This window comes from Egretta garzetta, unplaced genomic scaffold (genome assembly GCF_000687185.1).
Source record: "Egretta garzetta isolate BGI_Z169 unplaced genomic scaffold, ASM68718v1 scaffold29, whole genome shotgun sequence".
Taxonomy (NCBI): domain Eukaryota; kingdom Metazoa; phylum Chordata; class Aves; order Pelecaniformes; family Ardeidae; genus Egretta; species Egretta garzetta.
In genome coordinates, this window is record NW_009260796.1 from 1969088 (window position 1) to 1986289 (window position 17202).

General features: G+C 55.1%; 1 protein-coding gene across 2 annotated transcripts; it reads right to left on the reverse strand.

The window, feature by feature from the left end:
* Nucleotides 1-277: 277 nt before the first annotated feature.
* TMEM240 (transmembrane protein 240) lies at nt 278-17112 on the reverse strand. 2 transcript variants are annotated; one of them, XM_009646777.2, is made up of 3 exons: nt 16913-17112; nt 4798-5006; nt 278-667 (listed from the first exon to the last, which is right to left on the reverse strand). In XM_009646777.2, the coding sequence occupies exons 1-3, from the start codon at nt 17110-17112 to the stop codon at nt 519-521; spliced, it is 558 nt and encodes a 185-aa protein (XP_009645072.1). In that variant the 3' UTR covers nt 278-518. The 2 variants fall into 2 exon arrangements, with proteins under 2 accessions (XP_009645072.1, XP_035758034.1); XM_035902141.1 differs by having other exon boundaries at nt 278-456; nt 4803-5006; nt 16913-17051.
* Between the last annotated feature and the right edge of the window lie 90 nt (nt 17113-17202).

The window sequence follows — 17202 nt, forward strand, 5'->3', positions numbered from 1 at the left end:
GCAGCAGTCCCCATCCAAACCTGTGACCGGCCAAGCCATTCTAGCAACGGGAGGAACAGAGCAGAGCAAAACCAAGCCAAAGGACCAAAGAAACGGGGGACTTGAGCTCTTGGATGAGAAACTCTGCATCATCTTCATGTTGTCCCACCTCCATACCCTTGGCCAACATTCCCCGTAGGGTAGCTGGATGTGCAGGACAGCCGTGAATGCCAGGAAAAGGGGGTTGAAAGTATAATGCAAATACCTTTTCTTTTTGTTTGTTTTTGTTTGTCTGCTTTTTACATATATACACAAGTCTGACAATAAAATGTGGAACACAGTGCAATGTCTTGGCTGCGTAGCATCCAGGACTGGCTTAGTTGTGCATCATGGTGTGCCGCAGGGACACACAGGATGGGGAAGTAAAATTGTGTCCTCGGCTGGCTTCCATGGAGGAGCAAACTAGTAGCTGTTCCCCTGGAAGAAGAGCAAAGTCCTTTTTAAAACCTCACTGCAGTCTCTGGAGGGGAAGGCATTCCTCAGAGGTGCCGTGGGCTTGGGTGCCCATTATGGTACAGCTTCTGTTTGATGTGCACCATGTTCCCAGTCGCCTCCTCATACTGCCTGTGGTGACGTTTTCTGAACTCCTTTAAGTTACAAAATTTTGGAATCCAAGACCAGGAATTGTCTGGAAGGCAGAAAGGAGAAGGAAGATGAGATATTACAGGAAAGGTGAGACCCGTGTCCTCCTGCCTTGCCTAGCCTTGTTCCTGGCCGGCCCCGCAGGAATCCGGCACCAGCACGGCCTCGGCAAGGCCACCCTCGGGGCTTCCCTTCAGACCACGCTCACCCCCCAGCCAGACCTCGTGCCTCGGCTGTGGCCACAGCACTGCCCACTCCTCTCCCAGACTGGGTACAGCCCGTGCCCGGGACACAACCAGCAGATACCACCCCCCCCAGCCACGACCCTGCAGACATGGAAAACCTGCTATGGGAACAGCTCATTTTGGGAGGGGCATGGAGGGGCTGCACCGGCCCATCACGACAGGGAGGGTGGGAGTTAGAAGAGGCCAACGCCAGCTTTCTGCTCCTTGCGATAAGCCCTATCCGCCAGCCCTCCTTGTGCCCTACGCTCCGATGGCCAGGCTGACGGTAGGGGCGAGCTCCGGTACCCTCATCCCGATCTCTGCTGACCTCTGTAGCTGCCAGGGAGCTGCTCTGGGGACCAAGCTGCCAGGGACACAGCAGCACGCTGCTGCTGCCGCATACGTAGCATCCCTGTTCCATCCCACAGAATCACAGAATCCCAGCATGGCAAGGGTTGGAAAAGACCTCGGGAGCTCACCCAGTCCCACCCCCCTGCCCAAGCAGGCTCACGCAGAGCAGGGGGCACAGGACTTTGTCCAGGTGGGCTTTGAATATCTCCAGAGAAGGAGACTCCACAGCCCCCCTGGGCAGCCTGGGCCAGGGCTCCGTCGCCCTCAAAGTCAAGAAGTTCTTCCTCATATTCAACTGGAACCTCTTCTGCTTCAGTTTGTGCCCATTGCCCCTTGTCCTGGCGCTGGGCACCACTGCAAAGAGTCTGGCTCCATCCTGGTGACACCCACCCTTAAGATATTGGCCAAGCCCACGGGCCAGCAGCACAAGCCACTTTCTGCCCCACAGCCAGTGCAGGCTGGACGCTGTCATCATTTTTTTTTTTTTTACCCGGTGTTGCAGCTCTCAGCCCATGAACCTTTCCCTGTAGCGACGTTTCAGCCACCGTTCAGTTTCATGAGAGCTTTGGGCCATTCCACACAGAAATCCACACCCAGCCTGAGCCCACAGAGGAGAATCTGAAAGTCCCAGAGCACGACAGATTGGATAACGTTGAACTCTTCAACTAGCACGAGGGGCTATGCGACTGCTCTGAGCAGCTCTGCAGCTACTATCAAGCACAAGCCGATGTCTGAGCTTCTATAGAATATTTTCTATTTTAAGCAATCTCTTCCATGGGGAAGGAGCTATTGGTTATTCTGACAGATCAAAACTGAAGCCGATCAGGCCACAGTGTGACATTGAGTCACTGCTGAGTGGTACTTACGTGTTTCAGGGAGGGCTCTACATTCTCTACCAGCACAGGATTTTGTATTACCCCTACCCCAATCTCTCAGTCACAGGCACCATTTCTGTCTTTAGAAGGGAATTGTAGCCTAGGTACTCGTTCAACAAAGAAATAGGTATCCTTTCTGCGTTCTCTTTGGGCAGAACAGTTCAAGGCATGTGAAAAACCTTTACTGGAAAGAGCCAGCATGTCCCATTGCACCATACACACTGGAAACCACCCACAGATTAGGTGGGGAGGGCTTCCAGGGTCTCTTCTACCACACATTTGATTGTGAGGGCACCGGTGTGCTGGGTCAGGCTGTGATGGAATGAATTCTCCTCGTAGCAGCCCTCACGGTGCTGTGCTTTCTATTGGTATGCAGGAAGGGGTTGAGGACCCACCGGTGTTTTGGTGACTGCTGAGCAGTGCTCACACAGCATCAAGGCCATGTGTCCAACATCCCCACCACCAGTGGTCTTGGGAGGGGACGTAGCCAAGACCCCTGACCCAAACCGACCAAAGGGATATTCCACACCATATGACATCGGTATAAAAGCTAAGGGAAAAGGAGGAGGGAGGGGGGGCATTTGGTTTTTACGACATTTTGTCTTCTGGAGCAATTGCTGTGCACACGGAAGCCCTGCTTCCTGGGAAGTGGCTGGGCATCGCCTGCTAATGGGAAGTAGGGAATAAAATCTTGTTTTCCTTTTGCTACCACGTGCAGCTTTGCTTTTGCCTTTACCTTGACCCACGAGTTTGGTTTGTTTTTTCTTTTCCATCTCCTTTTCTCCCCGCCTGCCCTGCTGAAGAGGGGAGGGATGGAGCGGCTTGGTGGCACCTGGCGTCCAGCCAAGGCCAACCCATCACAACCGGGTTGTTAATTGAGCTGGGAACGGTGCAAGCACACAGGTAGGGTACAACCAACCTGGTTTAAGAACAGCCTGGTCCCGTGAGGCTGGTGCACCACCACTAAGAGGGCACGAAGAGCCCATGCCTGAGGCAGAGGGGGTGTCAGCCTCCCGCACCGCGCAAGGGCGCTGCCAAAGGGGCTGCTAAGGGAAGAAAAAGCTGGGTGCAAAGTAATACAGCCTTCATTTGCTGAAAAGATGGATTGCGCAAGATAATGCACCGTTGGCCAACCCTTTCTTAAAGCCTTAGCGCATGCATGCACAGGGAGAAAAAAAGAAAGAAAGAAAGAAAAAAGATCATTCAGCTTAAATACTAAATTAATTACTAGCATGACCCTTAATCACTAAAAATAAAAATCTGTGTGGTATCCGTTCACAAGCAGGTAGGTCAGCTGGCGATATCACCACTGCAGCTCGCCGCTCCGTAAGGAAAGGCAACAGCTCTGAAGAACAATATTGCTGGACTCAGAGGCTCCAGCATCTCACCCAAGGACGGCTCTTGCCAGCCCTGCTGACTTCATGAGCGCCGAAGAGCTCACGGCCACAGGTGGTCTGATCCAAACCAGGTGTCACAGCCTCAGGATTGGCTCGGTACCTTAGATCCCCCACTGGAAACGCTGACAATGAGCCTTCTGCTTGGGAAATGGCAGCAACACAGCCTCAAGAGAGCCGCGATTCAGAAACTGCCCAAGCAGGCAGCTGGGGATTTGGGAAGACTAATGAGAAATTAATATAATCTTGACCTGAGTTTTTAGAAAGAGATAGTCCATGTCCCTAATTAGAATGCCGTACAGGTTTACAGATAAATCTTTCTCTTGCTCGCTCTCCTTATCCTCTGAGTTGTAATTGAACAGACCCCATCAGCCAGAGTGGGAGAGACTGAGATTTGTAGGGACACTGCTACAGAATTTCAAGTCATTCACTATTTTAATAGTTTTTCTGCCTCTTTTTGCCCCCCAACAATTCAAGACCATGGGATGTCCATGCTGAGAGAGCAAAGGGGCAGAGAGGGCGTCTGAAGGAGCATCTCTTCATAGAATCATAGAATGTTTTGGGTTGGAAGGGACCCCTAGAGGTCACCCAGGGAGCAGGGACACCTTTAACCAGATCAGGTTGCTCACAGCCCTGTCCAACCTGGCCTGGAATGTTTCCAGGGATGGGGCCTCCACCACCTCTATCTGTTGGTCATGCTCAGGGCGTTCGTTCAGGATGCTAAGCCAACTGGTCCAAAGACTAACTCGTATGGCTAACACTTTTCCCTGTGAGGCTGGTAGCACTACTGAAAAAAAAGAATAAATTGACACATCTGGAACAGCGAGGAGGATGGGGAAGCCTCGGCTGATGTGCCCCTGACACACCACAGAAGCGTCTGTCATTGTCATCACATCGTCACGAGTTTGTACAAACAACAAGAGGCTGCGCTCCACAAGCATGTGCCTGGCTGCGAATTATATGCACAGAAAAATCCAGATTTCAGGGAAGTTTTGTCTGGCCTGAAAATGCTCTGCCCACATGTGCAGCCATACAACCACCATCTGCCAGCCTGCCTACGGGTAAACATGCTGCTTTCCATCAACCCCCCCCCGTCTTTGCACCAACACATACTTTACACTCTCTAAAGCAGAGCCCTCAAGCCTTGGCTGGCTCTTTCCACGCCAACATTCCCGCTTGCATCGAGAGGGCTGGGATTTGGCTGGTCAGGCCCCTGCCCAACCCACAGGGAACAAACGCTGCATGGCTGTCGACCTCCTCCCTCGCCACCAGCCTCCGAGGACAGGGCAAGGGATCGAGGGAAGAGAAGGGAGCCCGCGGGGCTGCACTTACCATACCGTCGGCTTGTTCTCCAGGCTCGCACCGCGTAATGGAGAACCCCATCCATCCACACCAGAAACCAGCTTATACAAAAGCCCAGCAAAAGTCCCAGCATCAGATCAATCTCTTGCTTGGTTACATTGTCAGTCACAAAGTAATTCTCCGAGGAGTCCACCACCGACTGATCCCCGTCATACGGAATAACGTAGTGGACATGATGCCTGTTGCAGGGAACAGAAACAGGGAAAAGCATCAGCGGAGAAACGCAGAGTACGTTTTCCATCCAGCGCCTGCTCTTGTGGCCAGGGGCCAGTTTAACACCATTCCTCCACGTTTCTATCAACATCCTTGGGAGCAGAAGCGCCGTCCTGGCTTTTTGTGCTTATGTCAGCAGAGGAATTGGCAGAGAGCGAGGTAGAAAAGTACAGAAACCTGAACCCACGCCTGGAACTCGTGTCGCATTCCTGACACGGGCTCCCGGCGCCTAAGTTCGTCATCTGTAAAACGGAAGATAATATTAAGGACAGCATGAGGTTGGAGCAGCCGCCCCCTCGAGATGTAAAGGGCAATTCTGCATTCGTGTTTGCAGGCGGAGGTCAGTAACACTTTGCTCCTGCGAGTGCACGCAGCCGTGCAGCCCTGCGAGCGCAATCACAATGTGCTGCCTGGCAGGAGGCAGAGAAGCCCACGGCTGGGCAGTGCCGCCCGCGCTGGCAGCGCCCTGTGCTGTTTTGCTTCATGTCCCATCTCTCGGAGCAAAGCGAGAATCCTATCTTTCACATATTAGAGCAGAGCATGTTTACAGCCACGGAAGAAGTACTTGAAAGCACGCCTCGAATTCGCCCGCAGACAGCAGATGGCAGAGACCCCGCAGCGCATCGCGCCTGGAGAAGTCATGCAAGGTCTAAGACCATCTCAGGTTCCCTTCCTGCGTGACTGGGGTGCTTCGGGATGCGGGGTCTCCCTCACCCTCCTCAAGGAAGAGGCAGCAGTTACTGCCTGTAGCAGGTAGCAAGAAACCCCTCCCAGCACTGGGAGCAGCCGGCAAGCCTCCCCTTAGTGCCCAAATGCCGCCGGGGTAACCTGCAGCAGAACCTCACAGCTCCCTCCTGCAGGGCTCTGGCTCAGGAAGGTCTTCCAGCCTGACCCTACTGGGTGCAGGATCTGCCAGCACCCTGCTTCCCATCTCATCCCACCAGTCATCACCTGCTGGGGACACAGCCCAGAGGCCTGGCCAGAGCTTGCATTGTCGCCAATCTCCAAAAAAAAAAAGCTTAGCGCTGGCCCCAAAGAGCACAGAAGTGCAGCAGCTGCCCTGCCTGCCCACGTGGCCGGTGGCACGCAGCAGGGAGGGCTGCCATGCCACAGGCTGCCAGTCCTCTTACAGGAAAAGCATGGACTTGAGCTTCCAGAGATTTAAGTCTCTCCCAGGGGTTCTGGAGGGGCTGGCTCCATGCTTTATGCCAGAAGGGCAAGTGGGTTCATTTGTGCAATGAGCTGATGGAGACCAAGCTTGGGATGATGCTTCACTGCTTGAAAGACTCTTGGTTAACTTGGGAAAAGCAGGAGAATGGCAGGGATAGAGCAAGGGAGTTGCAGAGTAGAAAAAAATAAGGCAGGTCTGTGGGGGCTGAATGTGTGGGACAGGAGGATCCCAGGTGACAGGGGATGCAGGACGCAAAGCAAAGCTGCTCTGGAGCCTCTGCATCTGCTTCAAATGGCCTTAACCTTCCCTGAGAGCAGCCAGGAGCCACGAGGCTGCCCAGGCTCTGTGCTTAGCCATCCTGCCTCCTCCCAGAGCCTGATTTAGAGGCAGGCGCTGCTTGGGCTTGTGCTGTCACTGGGAGCCCAGGAGCGGCCAGCCAGCCCCGGCGAGGTGCGCTCCACAGCCCCATGTGCCTGCCGGCCCCGCGAAGGTTGCGTGCATCAGCCCTGGCACTGCAGCACGGGTGCATCACCAGTGCTCCCAGCTCAAGGCCAGGGCACAGTTGCATGGGGTCTCCCCAGCATTGCCCACCGACAGCCCCACCAGCATCACCAACACTCACGTCCCTCCCACATCCATGGACCCAGCCCTGCTCCCACATGCAGGAGAGGAGGCAATCGCTGGAGGCTTCTGAATATGCATGAGGTGCAGGTTGCTCAATAATCATGCCTGAGAAACGTCCAAATATTTACACAAACAAACCTCCACTCAAAGGAACCTACTGAAAACAGCCCTAATCTCAGCAATGACTTAATGGAGGCCACCGGCACCAGAGGCACCAGCTCCCAGCAGATCAAGGCATGTAGGGCTGGCATACAATCTGGTGCCGTGGCGTGCGGGGTGGAAAAGGCTGTGTGGCTGGGAAGCCCATCCAGCCATGCTCCTGCAGTCTCGTACCGCTCCCCACCTGCACTCAGCAAAGGCCCCGGTAGTAGGGACCAGGCTGGGGCTGCAGCAGAAAGGAGACGCGTCCCAGCCAGCCCTGATGGCAGCTCAGAGGGACCTCAGAGGCTAACCCCTGCTCATTCCTCCTCTTGCTTGTGGGTTTGTAATTGGATTTTTTTTCCCCTCACTTGGCTAGGGAAAACCTAAGGGGCAGAGGGCTCCCGAAAAGGGAGCTCTTATTGATGAATGGGAGGGCTCCCATTAATGCCATGAACACAGGCAAGCAGCTTTGCAGAAGGGGAAAAGGCAAGGCTCACACCCCCCTCTCATGTGCCACGCTTCCCCAGGCATTGCCAGGGATACCTGGCAGGTCCTTAACTTCCTCCCTTTTGCTTCTTGCCGTACAGAAACAGCCTAAGGGCTGAGTTCACAAACGCCTCCATTCCTAGATTGGAATCCTAGATTGCTTGAAATGACCAAGAACTGGAGTGCCTCGGCAGGAGCTGGTGGTATCTCCTCTGCACTGGTGTGGCACAATCCGCAGGGCTATCTAAAAACCGCCCCGTGCGGAGCATCACTGACACGCGGCCACTGCTGGGGCCGAGAGAAGCAAAGCCTCCCAGAGCCATCAAGGACAGATCCATTCCTTGGCAGTGAGAGCAGACCGCTCTCCACCCAGCAGGTGGTTTTCGCAGGGGGTCTCAGCCCTGTACCAGTCCTGGAGAAGAACCCTCCCACTGCCAAACTTCCCCCTGAACTCAGGAGCAGGGATGTGCCTGCAGTGCTTGCATATGTGCACGCACACGCACGCACACGCACGCACGCGCACGCACACGCACGCACACAGCGTGGCCAGCGCTGTGGTACCATGGGACACGGTGCTCTCCTCACATGCTTGACAAGGTTTTTTACAGCCTGCTCTCTTCACAGCTCTCGTCCTCTGCTCGCAGGGCACCGAGGGAAGGGACACGGTCACCTCTTCCCTGCCTTGTTCCTCTCGGTGCAGGCTGACTCTGCACGCTGCAGTGGGATCTCCTCCAGCTCTCCCAGCTGCCTTTGGTCACCACTGGGCTGAACGGCACCTTGGGGGCAGCAGTCAGGGCCTTTTGTGTTTGCAGCTCCCTGTCCATGTGACGGGGACTGTCCCCAAAGCCCAGCGGTTTCAGCGTCCAGGCTCAGAGGTGAAGTCCCTGTTTCTGCCCTGTAGCTTCCATAAAAATCACAGCATCACAGAGTGGTTGAGGTTGGAAAGGACCCCTGGGGGTCATCTGGGCCACCCCCCTGCCCAAGCAGGGCCACCCAGAGCCGGTTGCCCAGGACCATGTTCAGACAGCATTTAAATATCGCCAGGGAGGGAGCCCACAACCTCTCAGCAACCTGACCCAGAGCTCAGTCACCCGCACAGTGCAAAGTGTTTCCTGGTGTTCAAGCAGATTCTCCCGTGTTTCAGTTTGTGCTCGTTGCCTCCGGTGCTATCACTGGGCCCCTGTGCAAAGACCCGTGCTCGTTGCCTCCGGTGCTATCACTGGGCACCTGTGCAAAGAGCCTGGCTCTGCCTTCTTTACACCCTCCCTTCCTGTATTTGTATACATTGATACGATTCCCACCGCCCCCCCCCGAGCCTTCTCGTCTCCATCTCCGCAGCACGACGAGCCTAGGTCTGTCGGTCATTTAGGTCCAGAGCCTGCAGATGGAGTGGGGCAGACAGAAAGACGACATAACCAGCTCTGGGGTGCAGTGGAAGTTGGTGACAACTATTTTCAACACCACCTCTCTAACGTGAGTGCACCAACACCTCTGCATGCCCCTGAGCAGTAAGAGGCATCTCAGACAGATGACGGAGGGAGGAAGCTCCAGGAAAGGGTGGGTGGTTGACCCTTTCTCGTTGTTCATGTCTGGGCTGGGGCTGGGCACACAAAGTGACCATCGGCTTCCAGCGTTGCATAAGGAAGGATTCAGCCCTTGCAGTATCCCTGTGCTAGCCCTTTGCCTGTACAGCCTGAAGTGCTGTGGGACGGTCGTGCCCAGGGGAGAAAGGAGTCAGTCCTGTTGTACAGCAAGTCCAAAGTCAATTCATGGGAGGCAAAATTCAACAGAGAGCAAAAACTTTGACCTGTCTGGATTTGGCAGCTTAATTTTCCAAGTATCAGAAATCAAAGTTGGGTCCCAGGTGCAAATTTCCTTAAAAGAAAAGCCTCCCATCACTAAAGCACCCCAGGAAAGCGCTTGAGGCCTTGCACTGCTACCTCCCAGGCAGCTTTCGTGAGCTACCAGAGTAGTTCCACGCCATGGAGATGCCAGTGCTTGGTTTCCACCCTGCAGAGTTTTCTGGAAAGGGTTTAGCAAGGCTCAAGGGAAGATGACTTTCTCCTGCTAGTGCAACAGTTGAGTGATCTGGGCTGCAGGGGTTTTCATGCTTTGTTTTGGCTTAAAAGGATTGAGTGGTGCCACTGAGCTGGGGAGGAGAACAGGACAGACACACACCCCACCCACCCCCCACCTCGAAGTTTTCTGTTGCAGCTCAAGTCCTTGGGGATGTTACGGGAACGATTCAGAGGCACTGGCACATCAGCACAGCACGTTATTAATAGTGCACAAAGGTCCAGGGTCCCCACCGCATGTCAGGGGAATTGGAAACTGGAACATGGCCTGGATGGCTCTGGGGGTCGGATCCAGCAAGGGAATGTATCACCTCTAAGCTGAGCTTAATGTGGGTGCAGCAAGCCCCTGCCAGCTCCACGCCAGGGCACTTTCTGAGAGGGCAGACAGCGCTGGAGACCAGGTTCTGGCAGGGCAGCTCCTCAGAGCAAATACTTTTGGCCCAACCTTGTTTTCAGAAACGTGGCCACCCAGGGGCTAACATAACCCTCCAGCCAATGCCCATTTCACCAACTAAAGGCCTGTGAGAAGAGACAAAAATCTCCTTCGTCCTGGCATCAGTTTAGCCAGCAGTCGGACGGCTGACGTGGGCGGCGAGGACTTCGGGGTTCACAGCACCCTCAGCTGCGAGAGAGCTGTCACAAAGTACGTGTGGTCCTCAGAAGGCAAACCCAGGTCCTGACCATGCTTCTTCACAAGAAAAAGAGGTACCAAATAACCTGAGGATCAATTCCTGGACAGTTCAAGCTGGTATCAGTTGTCAAAACAGATCCAGGCCAAATTATTCCTACTAGGTTAATCAGGCGCCAGCTCCCTTCATGTGCCATGCACTTCCAGCCATACCTTAGCTATGCCCACCCTTGATGAGGTGGAGCTCCCCCATGAAGCAGCCGTGATTGTAGAAAAGAAATGTAAACACCCTTGAAAGCGGGAGGAACTGGTGATTGCCCAAAGCAAGCGAGAGACTGGGTTTGCTGATCCGTCCCCAGCTCGGCAGCACCTGGCTCAGGTGAGCAGTGTTTGTGTCTGTGCACATGTGCTCGAGCTGTAGCATCCCTGTCTCCTTCCCCAGCCTTTGCGACAAAGTGGGGGAGACCTCCTCTCCCCCAATCCCAGGGCAAGCCGGGCAGCGGGCTGGAGCAGACCTTGGCCAGCACGGTTGGGAAGTTTCACTACGGAGCTGCCCAAAGCGCTATTGTCCCTTCCAGTGACCTTGCGTGTGTGCTGGCTGCTGCAGCCACAGCACAGCACAGAGCCTTTAAAAAAGTGCCGCTGATCTGTCGTTTTAAATGCAAAGAGCCCCGTCGCTGCCTCTACGCTTTCCACTTTCCCCCCCTCCCTGGCTGGCACACGGATGCTCTGGCTCAGCTTGGCTCCCTCCTGGGCAGGTGTCAGTCTCAGTCGGTAGCAGACATGTCACATCTCCCAGGCTCACATTGTAGCTGTCACAACCTGGCTGGACAGACCCATTCCCCACCTCCTGCTGCAGCAGGATTTGGGGGAACGTGGCTTATCCTGCCTTGCTGGCCAGCCCCCCAGCACAGCCACCAAAGCCTGCCCTGCATAGGGGCTGCAAGCAGAGCCAGCGGGAGGCAAAGAGCCCCCCTGTCCTGCAGCCCTGTCTGACCTTGCAGCCTCTCCCCAAACACGCCAGCAGCCCAGCGCCTCTCAGAGCCGTTGCCAGCAAAGCCAGCCTGCAGACCAGCGTGGATGGCACCACTGCTCAGGTGAAAACATCTCCCTGGGGACCCCTCGCACTGTAGCAGCTACCAAGGAAGGCCAGGTGGCCTCCAGCGCTAGGCAGTGAGCACCCCTAGCCTCCCAGCAGCTCATCCACAGAAGATCTGGGGACAGAGAGGTTTAATGACTTTTCCAGAGTGGCTGGGAAAGGAGGAAACAGAGAAAAAAAAAAATAAAATGTACTCTCTGTGTACCTCCCGACAGCAGCGCTGCTAGCCTGGGACAAGCGCTGGCCTGTCCCTCCTCTGAGCATGGAGGGCAGCATTGGGCCCCGCACAGGCAGAGCCCAGCCAGCAGCTTTATTCCAACCCGTGCCACCATCAGGCAGCACTGGTCCAGCACCGCCGGCCGTCCTCCCCAGTGACCCCAGCATCAGGGCAGAGCCCCAGCCAGCAGCCACCTTACACACTTCCACCCCATTGCACTGCGGGGTCTCCATGTGCACCAGTCGCTCAGGAGAGGTCCAGCCTTGCCCTGAGACCTTCCCTGCTGGATCAGAGCCTACCGAGAGCAGGAAGAGCTGACCCAAGGGTTGGCCAGGCCCCCACCTCTGCTGCAGGGTACCGGCATTCAGGTAAGGCTGACGCTCTGCTCCATCCCTTCTAACCCCTCTCATGGGGAAAGACGTTGCCTGGGAGGAAAAGACTCACCCAAGGTCACTCAGAAGGTCAGTGGCAAGGAGCGTACATGCCAGAGCTCCTGAGGTCCCTGTCCTTTCCCAGACAGGGAATTTCCAAGCCCCCCCAGGCTGTTTTAAAGGGTCCTTGCTCCATGCAGGTGTCATCTGTTCTCTCCAACTCACCCTGCCTCCACGGACGCCCTTTGGTGTTTTTCCTTTGCATGACATCACCCAGCTCCTGATCTGCTGCCAGCTCTCTGCTTCCAGAGAGGACCCTTTACTGGCTGGGACAGAGACATTCGGACTGGGGCAGTGCTATACTTCTGCAGTCCTCCACAGCTCTGCTCTCTCCTGGGAATAGGTGCATCCCGAGAAGGTAGGACCAGAGGGGCTGGGCTGCCTGCCTGCAAGCAAGGCCCCAACATGGTGATTTGGAAAGCCTGAATACCTCCACATGCTGAGGACAGAGAGTACCAAGCTCCCCCAGGGATCTGCTCCAGCAGGCACATTCCTGCATGGCATCAACAGGAGCCAGCCGGAGCGTAAATGTGGCTGTCACCCTTCTTCCTCCAGCAAGAAGGCAGATGTTAAGAGAGGAACAGTCCCTGCCATACCGGCCATGTCTGAGCAGGCTCAGTATCAGCACCAGGACCAGTCCTGTCTCTCTGCTGATGTTCTCACTCTGTGCACCATCGCTACCCCAGCTTCCCTTCCCAAGCAAAGGGCAGGACTGTTTTCCCGCTGAACAACTGTAGATGCACTTTGACTGGCCTCAGGGGTTCTGGCGGCTTTGCCTTCCTTGGCTCTAGTGCTGCCAGTAGGGCAGCCAAGTGGGAAAGCACCAGTCCAGCCCAACAGCAGCAGCCCACCCGCACAGAGGAGGACGTCTGCTCCCACCCACCGCCCAGCGGACTCTCCACCAGCCCTCAGAGAAGGGCCGCTTCTACGGCAAAGGCACCGTCCATCCCAGGCTCACCCAGACTGAAAAGAGTGGCTCGGCGGACGTTGTCACTTAACAGACCGCAAATATGGATCAGCCTTGCCCACCAGTTTCTTTGCACTGGGTGCTTGCCCGTGCAGCTCCTGGCACGGCTCAGCCAGCCAGCCATGGGTCCGGTCCCCGCAGGAACAGTCACTCTTTGCACAGCACGGCCTTCACAAGCGCCCCCTCGGTTCTCCCGTGCCCAGCGCGAGGCCACAAATCTCTTCTGACATCACAAACCTGAAAAAACTTCTGCCAGGGCCCAGCATCGTGAGGTCGCTCTTGCCTCAACAAATTGCTACCTGGCTTCTGGCATAAAGTCTCTGGCATCAGCCTCAAACAGCCCCAGTGACCCTGACCCCCCAGGAATACGCACAGCAAGGGTGCAGATCAGCCCTAGCAGTGCCAAGTGTCCAGCATTCAGCAGTGCCTGAGGACGGGGCTGGTTCTCTTCCCCAAAAGTCTTGACCCCAGTGACTCTCCCCAATCACTGCTAATACACTGAGTGTCTGCGAACACAGGAAAAAACCCAAAGCGTAGTCCCCAGCTGCAGGAAATGAGGCCCCCTCTGAGAGGCAAGGGTTGGCAGAGGGCATTTTGGGAAGAAGCAGGCAGGGTGCCGTAAGCTAGCACTCCCTTTCACTTGTCCTGGGACCTTCTTGCTAGGCTTAGTCCCCCAGTTCCTAGTTCCCTAGTCCTCCTGGAGAGGAGAACAGGCAGAGTCCAGGGAAAGACCCATCGCTGCCCATGAGGAGAGACCCCAGCTACAGCCTCCATGCAGCTGAAGAGCTCTTTGAGGAGACAATCAGAGCACTCTGCCTTGCTGGCCACGAACCCGGGCAACTCTAACAAGCCTAGGGCCACCAAAATGTGGGCAGAGCCTGGGGCACCCCTGGGTATGGCTCATGCCACTCCCTGCCAGCCTCCCACTGGAGACCGACCCGGGAGGGAGACTCACCGTGTCCCAGCCACCCGCCCCGGGGAGCAGAAAGTGCGGGCAGAAACAAGTGAGGAGAGGGAGCTGGAAAGAGAGCCAGGGCCCCATCCCACTGCCAAGGGGGTGGAGGTCGGGGCTGCAGGTGCACTCATGGCACACATCTACCTTTGGCCCCTGCCTGATGTGGTCTGAGCCAGGAGCCAAGCGCCCAGGGCTCCCCGCAGCCTTCCCAGTCCTCTGGCTGGGAAAAGCACTCTAGCGTCAAAGAGCAGCAGGGACGGCCAAGGGCTGAAGCCTGGGCTTTTTCCCTGGAGCCTAGCAGGGATGAGGTGGGACGCAGAGGCCTGGGAGGGGCAGAGCACGGAGCCCCAAACCCCCTGGCCTGCCTGGCCTCAGCTGGCTCCCAAGGCACACACAGGGTCAGCCCTCGCTGGCCACAGCCACCACCAGCAAGGCAAGGGCTCCCAGCCCCTCATGCTGACATGAGGAGATTCTGATTCCTTCCTGCTCTTCGCTAGGTGCCCAAGGCCAGGTCCTCACAGTCCAGCCTAGCGTGCTTAGATATGGTAGACCATTCCCGGGGAAGGGGTCCACTCTGATACCCTAAGGAAGGATACAACCAGGATAGCAGATAGCATTTCTGAATTAATTAGTTGGTGTGACTGACGCTACAGCCTAGGCTAGGGCAGAAGGGAAAACCAGTAACCACAGCAGCTCAGCCTACTGCACATCAATCTTCATTTATCCCCACTCCTCTTCCCATTCCATTTCTGCAACATTTACTCATTTTCCCATCCCTCCCTGCAACACACTGAACTGCAGCCAGTTCCCTCCTCTGAGGACTCCCTTTGGTTATTGGCGAATGAGGAGTCCTTTACCAATCCCGGGTACCACTGCTCACAAGATGCTCCAGGATGCATCCTCGCCTAGCCCAAGGCAGCATCGCTTACGGCTCATGCTATGTGCACTAAAGGTCTGCACTCAGGGCACTTGGACAGCTGACAAAAAGGACAAGGCACGTTCAGCATCGCCTGCCTTTTGAATCGGAGAACTCGGAACACTGGCATTTGGGCAGCAGGTCGGAGCCCACAGAGAGCAGCTGAGGATCACAGGCCAGGCCTTAGCACGAGGCCACACGAAGTCCCGTAGCGTAGAGATGCTTTGTGCAAGTGTCTCCTACGTCAGAGCACAAACAAACACAAATTGAAACCAGTCCTCATGCACAACAAGAGCCTGTGCCCAGGAGCGGAGACCGGTTGCTATTTCTGTTGGCAAGAGCCATTGCTTCTACGCACCTAAGGCAACTGGTAAACTTCCGCTTTTTGCCTCCCTTCAGATCCACGCTTGACAATTTGGAAGCTGTTTTGTGCACTTTCTAAGAAATGACCTAACTATGTCTGGGGAGAGTGCCATGGCTAATTTATCTGCCTCAATAGCATCTCTGCAGACATCCAGTTAGAGGAGAGAGGAGCGCCCCTGCCACCTTCCCAGACGTGGGCAGAAGGGACACTCTGCCAACAACCCCAATGAGACCTGACACTCCTCAGTCACTCCAGACGACGCTGAAGTCTATTACCAGCAGCCAATTTCCACCACCACTGAACACAGCTGTGACAAGTACAAAGAAAAACTGGTTGAAGAGGCAGAGGAAAACTCTTAAACTAGTGAAAAGCATCAAAAAGACTCCCAAAAATTACCTAAGAAAAAGCCAATGCCTGCCAAAAAAAAAATCAAAGACACCATGGATGGTTCTTGCTCACAGTCTTCCTGATTGACCTTAGCACACAGGTGCCTGAGGTGCCCAAGGAGCCAGGTATTTAGGGTCTGCTTAAGATCACTCAGGGCCCGGCTGCATTCGGCCCTCGAGGTGCTGCTTGTAACTTCTTTGCTGTTCTGCCACAGGAGGAACCACGGGGAGAAACATAATGATCACCTTCGGCGATTGAAGCAGAATGGAAGGGCAAAGCAGTTTCCCTTCATTGAGCTCTGCACATCCTGGTTTCAGCTTAGCTTCCACACCGGGGACACCAGAGGGATGTGAAGCCGGGGAGACAGAATGCAGCTGGTTCCAGAGGCAGCTCAAAGAGGGGTGAGTAAAGCTCAATTTAAATGTTGGATGTGGCAGGGGAGGGCTCCCCCAGCATGTCCTTTAGCTGGCACAGCCTCATGCTGCTCTACTCCCCCACAGACAAGAAACTCTCCAGCAGGCAGTGAGTAACCAGGCACAGGAGGGGAATGGGGCTTCTCGGAGCACAGGGTGAGGATCACGGACAGCAGTCCCGTAGAGAGGAGAGCAATCCACCTCCCCGAAACTCAGCCCCCCAGGTTCTAACGCAGAGAGCAGCCAAAGCCCAGAGCATCTCAGCGATCCCACACGACACAAGACGTGCTGCATTGTTTAGGAGAATTAAGCATTGCCAAACAGCCACGGAGAGAGGTGGGGGGTTGTCCAGTCATAAACTTGTACACAGCAAAGGCATTTCTCTTGGCATAGAATCCACCCTGATGCTCTCGGCTTCCTAAATGCTCCACAAAAGCACAGAACAGCTATTTCAACGTGCTCTGTCCAGCACCATTACAACTCTCAGGAGAAAAGCCACAGAGAATTAAAAGCTGATCGAAGATTACAAAGCCTCAAAGTGACAGTGTCCTAGGCAGCAACACTCCTTCCTGGACACAGATCCTCTGGGTTCTTCAAACCCCATTCCCATTTAAGCCACACGACCACTGGGGGTAACACCCAGACCACAAACACTGAGAAACAACACGGCCCGGTGACAACAAAGGCAAAATGACAAGCGTTTAAATGAAAGTTACTCAGTTTCCCAGGGCTGGCAGATGCATATACACAAGCATGCACACAAAGAGAAATGGACTTCCAGGCCCACAGAAAACTCTTCTTCCAGAAAAACAAAAAAAACCAACCCCTATGTTCATGCAGGAGCTGCTGAGGAAAGTGAGACACAGGCAGAATGCAAAAATGGTAGTCCAGCCAGCAGCACCCTGCCGCTGGCCACCACCTCGCTGTGCCTTTCCAATGAGGCGAGGTGGGAAGGGGCTGGGGGGACAGGTGAGAGAGGGCTGATGGGGGTGACTTACCTGCCACAGTTGCAGTGACAAACTCGGTCTTCCCCTCTCAGATGCGGTAAGATGTAATTGTGAAATCTGTCCAACAACGCATTCATGTCCATCAAGCAAGCTATTGCCTGTAAGAGCCCATAACCAAGGCATCTGGTCAACTCTGGATGATGGAATAAAACATTGACTCTAGTTTGATTGCCAAAGACTGAAGCGGTCATAAAGAAAATAATCTTGGGTGTTTAATGGGGCGCACACGCATGCACGCACATGCATACACACAGAGGTGCACAAGCTAAGGGACAGTGGGG